The sequence below is a fragment of the Haemaphysalis longicornis genome, unplaced genomic scaffold (genome assembly GCF_048455015.1).
Source record: "Haemaphysalis longicornis isolate Haplotype H1 unplaced genomic scaffold, Haemaphysalis longicornis Haplotype H1 scaffold_8, whole genome shotgun sequence".
NCBI lineage: Eukaryota > Metazoa > Arthropoda > Arachnida > Ixodida > Ixodidae > Haemaphysalis > Haemaphysalis longicornis.
In genome coordinates, this window is record NW_027526445.1 from 121,099,290 (window position 1) to 121,115,165 (window position 15,876).

At 45.6% G+C, this 15,876-nt stretch overlaps 1 protein-coding gene across 3 annotated transcripts in view; it reads left to right on the plus strand.

Moving 5' to 3' along the window:
- Positions 1-1,766: 1,766 nt before the first annotated feature.
- Positions 1,767-15,876, plus strand: part of LOC144149431 (uncharacterized) — a 63,404-nt gene continuing 49,294 nt past the window's right edge. For all 3 annotated transcript variants that reach the window (XM_077680994.1, XM_077680995.1, XM_077680996.1), the window contains exons 1-3: positions 1,767-1,952; positions 4,911-5,147; positions 8,215-8,257. In XM_077680994.1, the coding sequence (XP_077537120.1) occupies positions 4,919-5,147; positions 8,215-8,257 (272 nt within the window). In that variant the 5' untranslated portion in view covers positions 1,767-1,952; positions 4,911-4,918. The remainder of the gene's footprint in view (positions 1,953-4,910; positions 5,148-8,214; positions 8,258-15,876) is intronic.

The following is a 15,876-nucleotide window of genomic DNA, read 5'->3' on the forward strand; positions in this document are numbered from 1 at the left end:
CATCACTGTGTTGGACGTTTCAAAGACTATGATACAGGGTGATGTTTTATGTTCAAGGTGTGATTTTTCTCACCTACGAAGCATAAAGCCGCGAATTCCAATGCAGTACTTTCAAGATGTGAAAAAGTAACAGAAAATGTATTTTATGAAGGACCATAACCGAAAATGTGTCAAGGTGCTGAATACTTTTTCTTTGACTTAATTTGACAGAGATTGATGTCAAAATAAGTAAAAGCAAAGAAATTTAACCATATACTTGTTAAATAAGCAAAACAGTTTTATAAGAAACGTGAAACAGTATATTATTATTATTTTGGTAAGAAAAAACGATATATGCACAACACAAATAGTCTGTAAAAAAGCTGCCAGTGAAAAACAGAAGGTTCCCAGATTTTCTGTGGACGAAAACAGAACCTTAAATAACAAAACCTTTGTAAAAAAGCAGAAAACTGAAAATGGAAAAACAGGGATTTGACATAAATTTCCTCTAGTGAAAAACAGAAAACATACATTTACGAATAATTTCTGGCAGGACAGCTGCCAGAAAATTTGTTTTTTCGAGCAAAAAGTTTTACAGTGTAGGTCTCAGAGGATAAAATGTTTTCCTGCAAAAGCGGTTACGAAAACGTATGATGTACTAAAGAGACCGATCATGATCTTTATAGTGGAATAGAAGGTGGTCCAGCGCAGCGTCTTTAACGTTTGTATTGGAATGACCTTAATGTTTTCTTTTTGCTGAACAATGTTGCAAGGAACAAGTATAGGAGCAAATTTAGTAGCATGGTAATGTGTTGCCAATACAAACGTATCGTCTAAGAATTATTTTCACCTCTTGTTTGGGGGGCTGACTCGAGAAACGGACAGACAGACAGACAGACAGACAGACAATATTTCTTTTTAAGTACACCAATAAAGACTATTGTGTTTAAAATACCTCCTCTGGGGCTCTTGGCTTTTTCTCATTGCGCTTCTTTCCAGCGCACCTAGAGGCACTGTTCGAAAATGACAGGCAGAAAATTCAGCCTACGTGTCGTCAAGCGTGTGTAAACTGTCCCCTGCAAGAAAGTTTACACACGCTTGACGACACGTAGGCTGAATTAACATCAGAATCTACAGGAGCGTTTACGACAACTTCATGGATTTGTCGTAAACTCCAAAGGAAATCCCTCTAAATACTACGCACAGGTGTTGGCGGACCGCTAGCCGAGTTAGAGGAATGTCACTGTCGAGACATGCATATTGTTTCCAAAACAATCAACGGGGCGCATCCGATTCGTCATCAGGGGCTGTAAAGTTTTCGGAAGTAAAAACGCCTTGGCAGGGGACAATCTCGGCCTACATTGTAAGGTATTCAAAGATTTACTTTACACTACTTCAGAGAGGGGCAGTCCCCTCTAGAAACTGATTGTAAGCGTAGAAGATGCGGTCGAAGCAGCCGTTTCTTCAGTGGGACTCGCGGGGCAGAGGAGGGCCACCTGCAAGTCCGCAACTACATCGCGTCAGCGGCCCCGCAGTTCGCAATTCAGGAAGAGTAGCACCTCCGGGAGGACGATGCTTGTCTAGAATCACGTGTGAGGCCGCAGAGTTTTGTGCACACGTTGGAGCCCATCCTCCAGAGACCGCTTTGCGGCTGCCACACCCTGAGTACACACAGGCGAGATACTTGTTGGTGGAGCGCAGCCGAGGTGATTCCGCGTTCGTTTGGCGCATTGCTCTTCGCCTGTGCAATCGACACTCCAGATATAAAGGCGTCGGTTGGGCGTACCATACGTACATTTTTTGTGACCGCGTACCGTTTCGTTTCTCTACAGTCCCCCTACAGGTCCCTACAGTCCCTTTTTCTTCGAACGTTCTTGCGAAGCTTATTTCTCTGAGGTCGTACCAATTTTCGAATCAATTTTGATTGGACGAAGCTCTTCCAACTGTTTTGCGGTTCCAGTTCATAGAGAAAGGTAAGCCTTCCCCGTGGGGAGTGCCATATACAACGGGTGCTGTCGTCAAACGTGGGTGCTGTCGTCAAAACGCTGTATGGGTGCTGTCGTCAAACGTGGTATTTTATTTCGATGTTTGTAGGCACAGTACGCTCAAGAAAGGCTTATGATACTCCTTATAATTGGTCAAGAAAAAACTGCTTGGGGAGACATAAATGTCATCGATAAACAAAACACTTTCGCATTAATCTTCAGGGCAGTAAATATTATGCAACCGACCAATTTTTATAATGAGTATTGACTACGAGCATACCGGGAGTACTGTTACGACGCTAGATATTGGCGGTGAGCGCGACCACGGGCGGCGCTGCGAAGTGCGCCACCGTGACGTCGGCTTAGGGATTCTCGCATTTGTCATCTGCTTCACTCGGGCTCGCTCTCCCTGCTGTTTCTTTGCGCTCGGTTGGTGTGTGACGCTTGTCCGCACCAGATTTTGCATGTGCGTAACTTTTTATCATAATAATAGACGTAAAATCGCATACACTAGCTCAAGGCGTGAGTCAAAGTGCAGTTCTGGGTACCGCTACGGAAGAAACATTGCCGGCGTCACCCCATTCCTTGAGAAGCCGGTCCTGTTCGGAGCGCGAACAGTCAGAGTTAGGGGTCAGCTTCTGTATTAAGCAATCTTTCGAACAAATAGAACAGTTAGCTGCTAATAACCGACAACGGCGAAATTGCAAGACCAAAACAAATACCAGGCCTTCAGGGCTTTGGGCTTTGGCAGAAGGCATTACGAGTCCCGCTAATCGTATGTAAGGTAAGAGTTTTTGCAACCTTGTCGAACGCTCGAAAGTATTATATCACGTCAATTTACGTCATCATGGTATGAAAGTATGCCGGCATGCATTATGGGGCTGCAAGAACTGTAGGTTGAGTTCCGAATAAGCAACTGTGCGTGTAGAAACGTGCTGGTCTTATACCACGAACCAGTATGGAGGTTTATTGAGCAAAACGAGTCACGTGTACGGTAAAGATACAGTAACACTATGTTTGTTTAGACCTGGAGGGATATTTCAGTACATTCTCCACAGCGATGTCTTCCCAGTATTCAGATTTGCGTTATAGGAAAACTGCACTCAAGAGCAGCAGGAGGAGGAAAGCGTGAGGAGGAGAAATCTGTATTTAACAGTAAAATCGAGCTGATTAGTGGTTCGGATCCTCAGTCCAGGACAAATGAGTAAGAGCATCTTTTTCGAATTCATAGATCGCCATGCCGGGTTTGTTCTTTGTTCTTTACGCCTGGAAGAGTTGAAAAGTGTTGACGAGAGCTCCTTCGAAAAATTCATCGGCTTTGATTTTTGTAATATATGCACGTATACTATTTATTGCGGTCGTTAACGAGTATATCAAGCCTCAAACACCGTAATCGTGTCATAATTTTTCGGGTGAGAGTCAGTTCGTTATGATTATAGTGGTTACGATAGAAATTCGGAGCATAAAAGCCGCCTTCGAGCACTCTGGACAAGGTTGCGTGGGGAGCGATCGAGGTGGCGTAGCAAAAACCTTCTCATTGGATTTGCATGTGAATAAACAACAGAAGCTGCGGATATGTATTTAACTTACAAGTAGCCATAACGGCAGCCAATTTGTAAAGAAGGGAGTGTATGCCATGCATACAGCCTGAAGAAAGTATCCTCATGTTCTTTGCGAGCCTCCCAAACATCCCAAAACCTGCTAATAAGATGTTTGTGACAGTTATTAAATAATTAATAATTGATTTTTTATAAAAACTATTGCGTTGGGCATAGAAAAAAAACATTCATCGGGTACAAGTCAACAACGAAAAAATAGAAGACATCCGCTTTATTTCCTGCTGTGCGATGCGTGTGTACGTAGCAATGGACTGTTGAGTCGTCATAAGAGCATCTCAAAAACACTGTAGGAAAGCGAACACGTTCTGAATACTTATCTGTGCGCTGAACCTTTCGAATAAGCTAGAAAGGTCGGGTTGAACACGAGATTCTGACCGATGCTCTGAAGAAAGTTGTTTTTTCTCTCCTCGTGTGTTGGAAACTCGTGGGGGATACAGCTTGAAATTATTCAGATGTTCCAGAAGCTTGCAAAAATGACTGAATTACTAAAATACGCTTTTTAATGCACTAAAGCATCAAAGCGGGAGATTGCGAGCACAGGCACTGCTGCCCCTCACAAGCGGAGTGTAGCAGACGAAAACGGCGCGAGTCCCTAAGCCGACGTCAGAGCCAGCGGGCGCCACTCAAACATCTCACCGCCAATAGCATTGGTGGCCTTGTGCAAGGAAGAATAGCTGTGCACACAATGCATGCAGTCGCTTTTGTAAAGCGTCAAACGTAAATGAACATTAACATGTAATAGGCAAGAAAATCATTTCAAACTACTCTTTAATAAAGAGCTATCACAAGAAAAAAAAGACACAAAGCTGTAGGTTTTATCTTTTACTCATCGACTCTGTGAACACGCGCTTCCCTTGTGCACTTCCTTTTAGACCAAGCTTTACCCTCGTGCGTTAAAAGTAGAAGTGTATTGCGCTGCTGAGCACGAGGTCGCGGGTTCGATTCCCGGCCGCGGCGGCCGCTTTTCTGATGGAGGCGAAAAGCAAAAACGCCCGTGTGTACGAGATTTCGGTGCACGATAAAGATCCCCAGGTGGTCAAAATTAATCCGGAGCCCTCCACTACGGCGCGCCTCATCGCCTGCGTTGCGTCGGCGCGTTAAACCCCACAATCAATCAAAAGTAGAAGTGTAAAATCCTGGTATAATACGTTGAACAGCAGTTCCACCTGAATCAATCCCGTTTATAACTGTGCAATAATTTTAATACTTCAAGAAAACTCTGAACCCCCCTTTTTTTAGAGCAGACCACAGCAATGATCCACTGTACTATTACAAAAACGCGCCGCAGTGCCAGCAAGTTATCAGCGGCAATATTTGGCCATTCCAGCTAACGCAATGGCTGAGAGTTGTGACCACTCCGCAGAAGCGCTGGAGGTCTTCGTGAGCCACGTCTGTAATGTCATCCCGGGAATTACTCCCGATCTTCTGAAAGAGCTTCTTGACTACCTTGAGTCAGCGGGCGTGCATTCAAAAGACGACATTGGGAAGGTGGACGAAAGTGAACTAGCCATCGTCGTTGGTCCCAAGAACGCCATGAAACTGATGGAGTACTTTAAAAATCAAGGTAAGGATTTTTCGTCTATTAACCATTGTAGACTTATAGCACCTAATATCTCAATATTACATATTTAACGTGAGACGTTGACGTTAAGACAAAAGAGCAACGAACGCTCAGTTACCATATATAATTGGGGGATGGCAGCGCAGCTGGAACACGGACAGAAAGGAATAGATATAGACACACACCCTAATTCTGTTCACCCAACAAGCCCAAATGGCCCCTATAGTACCATATTGAATTACGCAATAAATTCACTTCGAGCTGTCCAAGTCCCAAATCTATACATAAAAACAAAAGGGGACCGACCGACTGACCGACCGACCAACCGATCGACCGACCGAATGAGCTCAACATCCAGCTGAAACGGGGGGTCCTAGAGACTTTCAATTTCTGCAGTACATTTCGATCACTGCTTATGGGCTCGCTGCGGCTAGTTTTTCGGAAATGCCTCCCCTGAGGGAGGAAGAGGGGAGTATTCTGTTTTCGCAAATTCGTGATGATGTCGGTCGCCAGTTGAGATACCGGTGTTTTTTTTTCTCGATATATCCAGCCCGTAGAAATGAGCCAAAAGTAGTTTAATCCATTGGCACTAACAAACCCATGCGGTGCTAATTTGAATTTCGTAATATATTGCGGGCTCTTACTCATTCCCAATACATGCTCAATTGAGTATTACATCAACTTGATTTTTGCTGATAATATTTACTGATGCTAATACTCAAAACCGTTTTGAAGTATTTCGCTTTAAGACGTCGCTGCAGGAGCGAGGCGCTTTTTTATAATTATTCCCTTAACGGACGTTTGAAAAGGCCCAGCAGGCGATATCATAGCCTATTGGAACTGGTGGATCTAGGTACCCGAAATTTACGGAGTCTATTCCTATCTTGGTGTAGATACTCAGTATTGCTGAGTTTTCCGAAATATTATAGCCAATGAGGGAGTGGAATGGGCGAAAATGCTCTTGTTTTCACGAATTAGTCGTTGGGTAGCTGGGCGTTCAGATAACGAACTGGTTTTTGCTGGTGTACGTAATGTATTTGAATGTCTAAAAATTGCTTTACAAATTTTCGCCTAACAAACCCTTATTGGGACTAATTTATATTTTTTGGTAAATTACATATCTTTACGTATTTTTCAGATGTATTCAGCCTCTTCGTATATATAACTTGTTGTTGATTATTAATTCTATTTATACAAACGCACCAACCCAACTTCAGTATTTTGTGCTCAAATGTAAGACGGTGGGGGTGTTTTTCAAATCTGAACTCATATAAAGTGAAACTGGCTAAGAAATAATATCAACATTCATCACAATAAGCTGGACCTGCAGGCTTGAAATTTTTGGAGTATGGTGTTTTTTAAAAGGTGGAGGAGCTCAACTACATTGCATTTTTTACTGATATCCTAATGGGCGAATACCAATTGGCCGGGCATCTCCTTGCCTCGCTAAAAATATCATTGAAGGATGAAACATCAAGCGTACCATGCCACATAGCTTCGGCACTCCTCTCCCCCTGCCTCCTATCATGTTCTTTTTCCTCCCCACTCACAACTACCATGATATAGTTTTTTTTTTACTTTAATTCAGTTTTCCCTCGTTCGCATGATTCGCGCCATCTTTACGGGCAGCGCGTGGCTCCTAGGCCCCGTTTTTAACCGTTTGATTTTTTAACAGCAGAGCTGTTGATTCCCGCGCAAATCTATCCAGCGTAGACAGAAAGCCCCAAGTCCCCGTGAGGCGTGCCTTGCAGCACCCATCCGTCGTCCCCGGCGTGAGGCGCCGGGCCCGACCTCCGCGTGTGGCTTAGCAAAATGAAAAAAAAAAAACTACCCAGCACACGTGCGCGCTTGCGCCGCGGCGACCGCCCGGCGTCGTCCAGGCTTGCGCGTGGGCCTGCGCCAGATGAGGAGCTCCCGCCTTCGTTGCCGTGGTCGTCATCGTGTAGGGACCGGCGCGCCACGGGTCCGCCGCGCCAAAGACGATGACGACGAATAGGTCAAGCCAATCCACACGTTGAGACGGCTGCCGGACCAGCTAACGAAGAAATGGGGGTCTATTAAGGCGAAGATGCGCTACAAGAGCATATGCTCTACCCGGCTCTGCGTCTGATGGCGACGCCGAAAACGATGTGTAGGATTGGTAGTAAATAAACACTATACACACTTTAATGGTCCTTGATTTACAGCGCAGTCCAAAACGGCTTTGAACGGTTGGGGTCCGGCTGCTCCCTTTTTCCTCAGATCCGCTGGCAGTGTGGGGAGAAGCTAGGTTTACCCCCAGCTCCGCTGTTTCTCCAGCCTCGCACCACTAGTGCAAGCTGCAGCAATTTATTTTTCGCTATCTTAAAAACCGATTCATTATGTTTCTGCAACCAAAATTATTACGGTACTCCTTTGACTTTAGATAGACCAGCCCACACTATCGTTATATGAAATTCCGCCAAGCCACGGTGTAAGCGTGGTTGGAGAATGAAGCCACTTCCCGATATCACTGGGTACTACCACTAGTAATTAATAATTTTTCACCCGCTGCTGTCGCACAACGGCTACGGTGTGTTGATGCTGGGTCCACGGACGCGGGTTTAATCCTGTTCGCGGCGGCTGCTTTTAATATAAAGGCGAAAAGCGAGAACGGCCCTGTGCCGAGATTTCACCGAACGTTGATGTTTCCCAGGTGGTCAAATGTAATCCGGGGATGTGAAATACGGTGAGCCTGATAGCGTAGTGGCTTCAATTTGTTACACTCACAAATTATAATATGTTCAGCGTCAGCACTTATTAGCCACGGAGTACTGAAGGAGCAAACAGTGCGTATTTGTTTTTCCCAGTGCTTTGATCGTTCTTGCCACTATTCGGTCATAAACGTAATGGGTTGTTCATGCATGTATGCAAATGCATTTTATTTTCATGCTTCCGGCTTCAAGTAAAAGTTAACGCTCAAGCTGCTGCTTACAAAACACCAGAAGAAACAGGCGAAAGTGTGGTGCAAGAGCGAGGCTTAGATCACATAATTAAATAAAGGCTAAACGATTGTGGCATCAGCTTGAAGCGATGATTGATTTCTTTCCAGATTCTATGAAAATGGATCCACCTTCTTTTTCTACAGCGAAAAGGTGAGATATGAGTCCGACATGTTTGGCTCATCGTGGCCTTACCCGCGAGGACTGAGATTTGTATGGTTCCCAATGGACAATAGGCACTTGCTATAAAGAAGTTACACCGGCGGATTCTGACCCATACGTTGCTTTGAACGTGAGCGGAAGCTACTTTTCACAAGTTTACCTGCTTAGAGGCCTTGAATTCTGAGGCTGCGCCCATGCTCGATGAGTTTTCGTTGTTGTTTCATCGGGTTTTCAAAACAACGCCGGTCCTGTACCACGACTATTTTTGCGTCTCGGTGCGTTCACTATTATATCCCTCGTGCTCCGGCGAAGCCTAAACGTCCTTCATTACTTTTCTACATAGAGTTGGTTCTGATACTTGCAACGAATTCAAGAAAAGATACTGCGTAGCTGAGATTTATTGAGCATTGCGTTGGGTTGCTTAGATAATAAAAAAAATACAGTTTGGTTATTTTATTGCCACCTAAAACCAAGAGCAAAGCGCAAGTAACACAAATAAATTCTCAGCGCACTCACGTCTGCTTACGGGCTTTAAACGCGAAATCCCGGTTATAGTTTCTACGGGCTTTTAAAAGCGAGACTCTTTAAGTTGATGGTTAGGCCGGCGAACGGGTGCGGAAAAAAACGTCGCTGAGCAATAACATCATCCCGCCAGCCGGCACGGCCTTACCGTAGCTTTGCCTCTGCTCGGGCGGGGCTCGTGTCGCCACCTGTCGGAAGCGCAATACAACTGGTGCAAGCACGGCTTTGCAAACGCGTCGAGGGGAGGCGGATTACAACTTGTACCAACACGGTCTTCGAAACGCGTATCGGGGTGTCGCTCTATTGCTTGATGCGACGAGTGGGGCAGTTGTGACGGTGGAAAGAAAACAATGCCAAAATAAAAGAAGTCAGAAGGCCATGAAGCGAAAACGTTAACCACCTCATAATTATTGTCTCACACGTCCACCATACAAGCCCAATGGTGCTTGAATGAATTCAAACACTTTGGGCTAACACTCGGCCGGCCTCCGCTACTCTCGGAGGAAAAAGTAAACCAGGGGCCCTATTCTCGACTCCACAAATTACCGGCATTTCGCCCATGTTTTTTTGCGTAAGCACGACGTAAGCAATCAGTGACGTGCTGCGCCTATAGCTATGACGACATGCAGTGTAATTTGACGAGTCACTCATAAAGATCGCTACCAAGGTATCAAATATTGTGCAAGAAAGATTTAAAAACACTTGGCATGTACTATAAAAATTAAGACGGTAGCTGAGGCTGACAAGAAAAACACATTTCTGGAGGTCAAATTTGGAGCCAACACCACAAGGCGATCGAGTAACGTTGATCCAAAAGCGAGCGAAAGGCGGATGTCGAGCTAAAGAACATCACACAATTATTTTACCGTATCTATTTATTTCTTTCAAGCGATTTTATTAACATAGCTGGGCTCTCTGCTTCAATGCAAGCTTTGTTGCGTTATCACCTTCCCTGCCGCCACCGCCGCCACGCCATCGTCTGCTGCTATGTTACAAGTTTATGGCGTGATCACAGAAAAAGACGGCCGCGACCATCGCTTCTATGACACATAAGAGCAGCGAAGCGCTACGCCTGATAACCGCGGAGCGCACCGATGTCGCCGATTCACTCATTCGTCAAGCTGGACTGCAATCAGCGCTGTAATGAACTAAATAGTCACTTTTCATTGTTATTTTTCTCTTGAGTTCGATCATGTGACCCAACAGCTTACTAGGACAAGTATGGACAAATGCCATGCATTGCGTTCTCTTTGTCATGGAGAGGCTTGTACTGCCCTCTTATGTTGCGGTTACGCCAAACAAATTATTTTTATTTCATTGCTAAACATAAAAGCAAAATACTGCATGTTATTTGTATGTTCCATGATCGCTGACTTGGAAGCAGTTGAAACTATAATTTGTTTCGGTAGGAAACACGCTTTAAACAGTGCGCATGCGAAACTGCGCCTGCTGCAAATTGCCGCACATTTCGCAGCGCCGTAAGCCGGGGCATGATTGTGCCCTATTTTGCTTGTATTTTGCGACAAAAACAGCCGCCATTTTCAAGCTGTTACGTAGCATTACGTCACTTTTACGCAGGCTGAAGTTGCCAATGCATGACGTGATCGTTCCCGCCAACTGTTTAATTTACGTCACCTCTTCTCAGCCAATCACAGAGGGGGTGTGTATTACAAGCAGTATTGTTGTTGAATACCAAAGACAGGCTTACGTTGTCAAGTCCGCTGCATTTAGTCTGGTTTTTCATTGCCGGCCAAGAATTATGCGCCTTTAGTAACGAGAAATAAGGCAAACGTTAGAACTGGTGTCTGTAGACGACATGAAACGTCAAAATGACGACAGCACACACAACCGCTTTGTCAACCGGAAGCACGTGACCAAAATTGAAAGCCAATCAGAAAAAGACTTCCGGAAAATTGCCTGAATTGCCGGCAATTTGTGCAGTCGAGAATAGGGCCCCAGGGGGAGGGGATGATTCTTTCAACCTAGATTTCCTGTATATCGCTTAGCGCAAGAGTTGTGCATCTGTTGCCACATGCCGGGGGATCCAGTTCGACAGAAAGCCCGCTTTCAGTGCTGCGCAAGTCAGTTCTGCTCAAGTGGGCATCGGCGGCAGTGGCGGCCGCTCATCTGATAAGCGGTCCGATATCGTGCCCGGCCGCTCCTCGCCACTCCTCCTCGCCGCTGCCACAGGCGCGGCGGCAGCTTTTTCACGCGAGAAGGGTGGCTTTCCCGCACGACCTGGAACTCAAGATGGCGGATGGACACGCAACACTGCTCCCCAAGGGGAGCTATATACAGGAACTCTATTTCAACCCGATCAGTAACGCCTCTTGCGCATTGTTGGTGCGAACAAAATCGACAGCGTAGTTTTAAATTAGAGTATAATTTGCCACGCCTTAGGGGCACAGCATGTAGTGCATCCCAGATATAGGCCTCCTGCGCTTGAATTTGTCGGATATGGAACGCCGTCTGGTGCCCTTCCCCCCTACACCCTGCCGATGTTTGCATTGGCTAGAAAACGGGCGACCGTTTTAATGCGTTGCATTGTTTGCCGAGTGCCCCCACAGCCAGGGCGAGTAACGCCCTGCATTTCCACAAAAATGCTGACTTCGTGGAAGTTCCACCTGTAATCGCCAAAATAGCGTAAACGGAGATAACCGGTCGTACGAAATTTTGAAAAACTAAAAAAATAAGAAAAATACAAAAATTTGCGGAAAATTGCCAAACGCGTAACGCGATGCATTTCCACAATAATGCAGATATTGCGAAAGTTCCATCTGTAATCGTTATAATACCGTAAATGTAGATAATTGGTCGAACGCAATTAAAAAAAAAATAAAAATATATAAAGTGTTTCCGGAAACTGGCGAACCCTGTAATGCCCTGCATTTCCATAATAATGCAGGTTTCGGGAAATTCCCACATGTAATCGTTATAATAACGTAAATAGAAATAATTGGCTGGACGAAAGTATGAAAACTAAAACATAAGAAAAGTATTAAAAAATTACGGGTAAATGCCGAAACGTAAACGCATGGCATTTCCACAGTAATGAAGATTTCGCAAGAGTTTAACCTGCTATCTTCATAATAGTGTAAATGAAGATAATTGGTCCCACGAAATCTTGAAAAAAAAAAATAGAAAAATGAAATATTTACGGAAACTGGCGAACCGTGTAACGCCGTTCATTTCCACAGAAATGCAGATTTCATCCGCCGCGGTGGCTGAGTGGCTAAGGCGTTGTGCTGCTGAGCAGGAGGTCGCAAGTGCGATTCCCGACCCCGGCGGCCGCTTTTCTGATGGAGGCGAAAAGCAAAAACGCCCGTGTGTACGAGATTTTGGTGCACGTTAACAATACCTAGGGGGTCAAAATTGATCCGGAGCCGTCCACTACGGCGCGCCTTATCGGCTGCGTTGCGTCGGCGCGTTAAACCTTACAATCATCAACAATAATGAAGTTTTCGGGAAATTTCCACCTGTAGATGTTATAATATCGTAAACTGAAATAATTTGTCGAACGAAATTTTGAACAAATAAAAAAGGAGAAGTATTAAAAATAATTGCGGGTTACCCAATTAAATACCCAAATTATAATAATAAAACAATTACCCAAACCACGCGAAAGAAACAAGGCGCAGAATAGGACTGGGATTGGGTGCGTTCGGCAAGCACTCGCGAATAAGGGAAAGTAAGATACCTCTATACCTAAAAATAAAGGTACTCAACCCATGCGTCCTGCCGGTGATGACATACGGAGCGTGGCGACTTACTAAACAATTAGAAAGCAAGCTTAGGTCCGCTCAACGTGCCGTGGAGCTAATAATGTTAAGAGTAACGCTGAGGCACAGACAACGAGCTGCCTGAATTAGTGAACAAACTAGGATAGATTATATTATACTTCAGGTTAAGAAAAAGAAATGGACTTGGGCTAGCCATGTGGTACGACGAACGGACACCAGGCGGACCACAAGCACAGAATGGACACCGGGAGACAGGACTAGAAGAACAGGAAGACCACTAACTGGATGGAGAGATGAAATAGGAAAATTCGGAGGTAAAGAATGGACTCGGACAGCACAGGACAGAAACGGGTGGAGGTCAATGGGGGAGGTTTTCGTCCTGCATGGACCTAAATAGTCTGTTGATGATGATGACGAATTACGCAAAATGGCGAACAGTGTAACGCCCTGCATTCCACAATAATGGATATTTTGTGAAATTTGCGTAAATAGAGATAATTGGTTTAACGAAATTTTGAAAAACTAAAAAAATAAGAGAAATACGGGTTCCATTGTGGTAGACGAATACAGTTTAACGCCATACGGTTGAGCGATGATGATGATGAAAACATTCTCTAACAGATGCACAGATGGTACCTTGATCACACCATATGTTTAACCAATGGGGAAACCAAATAAATTACAATGCTGAGTTAAAGGGGCCCTGAAAGGCGTTTTGAGCACAATAAATTGACTAGCGCAATCGTTAGATTGGGTCGTCAACATCATCTGTGCCAAGTATTACTCTTTTACGCGCAGCCGAAAGCTCACACTTTTGTTACAAAGTTTGTCGTTTTTTTCTCACCCTTTCCTTCGTGTTTTTGGACGCCGCCATCTTCACATGTCTACATCATCGATTCCCAGATGTTCGTCATGAGCTAGACATCCTGCTATTGGGCGGCTTTTTCACGCACTTCCGGCAACGAGATGAGTCGTCTGCTCAGCGGCGGCTCGCCGGCTGCTCTGCCAGCGGAGTGCCGGAGTGCTTGGGCATTTTACAACAAACGAAACAAGTGTAAACAAACGCTTAACCATTTGTATTGAATGCAACACGGCCATAACACGACATGGATATTCTCTTACTTGAGTACGTTCCATAAAGAAAGCGTTGAAGCCCCGTGGCACTTCTTTCGTGCAATCGCAGAGAACGCCCTGAGCCGAATGCCCGGGTTTGACGCATACATTTTATTCAACTTCCAAACAATCCAGAGATGTGTTTCGAACGAACACAACGTCGCAACATGCGTTGCAAGTCCGAACCGCGACTGACAGACGATGGGTTGCCTCCTCCTGCCCCTCGTAAATTCGGCACTCACCTCGCGCGCGGTTTGCGGGGACGAACAGCAAGTCACTTAACTCTGGCGCACAAGCCGAGATGGCTTTTAGCCACGCACACTGCACATACCCCATGCGAGGTTGAGTCGTACGCCGCTCGAGAAAGATAATCCAGACCATGGGAAGCACTATCCACCCGCAGAAGCACAACGTCGCATTTCATCGTGAAACAAAGGCGTCCACAACACACACACCATCGCCTCCTGTAATGCCAAACGCATCTCGCACTTCCAAATGGGAGTGAGTAGTATGCCTGCAGTGCCCATATGCCGCGAGGTGGGGCCCCAAGCTGAACCGGGATCACGCAACCGTAACTGACTTCTAGAGCGGTTTGTGCCTTGTTGCCAGGGCAACCGATGTTTGATATTGTCAAAGAAATGGCGCTCGCTCTGCGCTAGAAAGCTCAGAGGCCGGATCATGTTTTGCCAACGTTGCCGCTGTCCACCACGCGTCGCCCCAAGCTGAACTGGCGTTTTGTGCACGGGTTCTGTATCAGTTTAAAATGTCTTTTTCACATGCCGCCGGCAGGAATTACCACCGCCACAAAATAAGACCCGGCACCAGCGGGGCCACATCTGATACGGCGCTTTTTGGATAAACAGTGCGCTGTGCATCCAAGGGAGCGAGCGCAGGATCCTCCCCGTGCGGCTGCGAGTTCGCCGCCGATAAAAAGTCGCGTGCCGCCGATAGCAAAGTTCTGCAGCAACGTACACCGCGAAAGGGCAAGGCCAGGCCGCCGCACACATGGGGCCAGATTTTTCGTTCGCTTGAGCTGAGTGCGGGATTCACGGTGTCAACAAATCTTGCCCGTAGCAGACGGCTGTGACCAGCGCAATAGCGGAAGTACGTCACCGCGGAGGAGCGCAGCATCATGGGAGGGAAGGCTCGCTCGCCTTTAACAGCGGAGAGTAAGTTGAAAGGAGGAGGAAACGTGGCGCGACGATAATGCGCGGTTTTTGATTTAGGATTTCTCAGCTAATACTCATCGCTTCAATAAAATTCTTGCGGGAGGAGATTGCTAATACATTGCTTTATTTGGTTACATGTACATCAACGCATCGGCGGAAGGTATTTCAGGACCCCTTTAAACAAATCAGCACATTCAAATAAACCAATCACAAACAGGTACAAAATCGTAACATCACATTCGGTTAGCTCAGCCTTGTCGCAGATTTGAACTTTGTTGGGCTTTCAATTTTTATCGCAGAAAGATTCGATTTTCAGACATCTGTCTTCCAGAAAAGGACCTGAGATTTTTTTTATTTATAGCACAATTTAGTCAGTTTTATCGGTATCTTTGGTGAAAGAAGCACCTCAACTGGCTTCACTTGTAAAATGAAGGCCAAAAGAAGCGGATTTCTTTCTGTTTCCCGTAAACAGGCCAGTGAGCTTCCCAGGCACCGTTGTCGTGCACGTGGGCATTGGGAAAGCACATCCGTCAAGTTCTTTCAAAGCGCTTCTTCCGTGCCCCCGGCTACATATAAATTAATCGAAAAACAATGAACGCAGCGGTCCCACATTGGGATAGCTGGAAATACATAGGTAGCCTTGCCTGCAAATCGCCGTAATCGTGGCACTGTTGGCATTGTTAGTTCCGCACACAAGGGGGCGTGAAATCTGCCCTAATTCTGTGAATTTGGCTCGTTGTTCCATGCGCTTTCTTTTTTTAAAAAACAGTCGTCTCAGTTCGATTTCAGAGACAGTGGAAGGCGTGGCGTGTTGTTTAAACATCCGAATGTGTCAAGTGTATGCTTAGGAATTCGTGTCCTCTGCGTCAGTGTCTTAAGTGCGCACTAGCCGCTTTACACACAGTCGCACTCAATCTGTCCCCTTTCTTATAGAAGCACTCAGAACGACGCGTATAAGCAAATGAAAAGACAACAAATCTTCAAAGAAATATGTCCAAGCGGAAACTGGATGGGTATTTATACGAAAGCACTTATAAGTCATCAAGGGAACGAAATAAGCTAACGA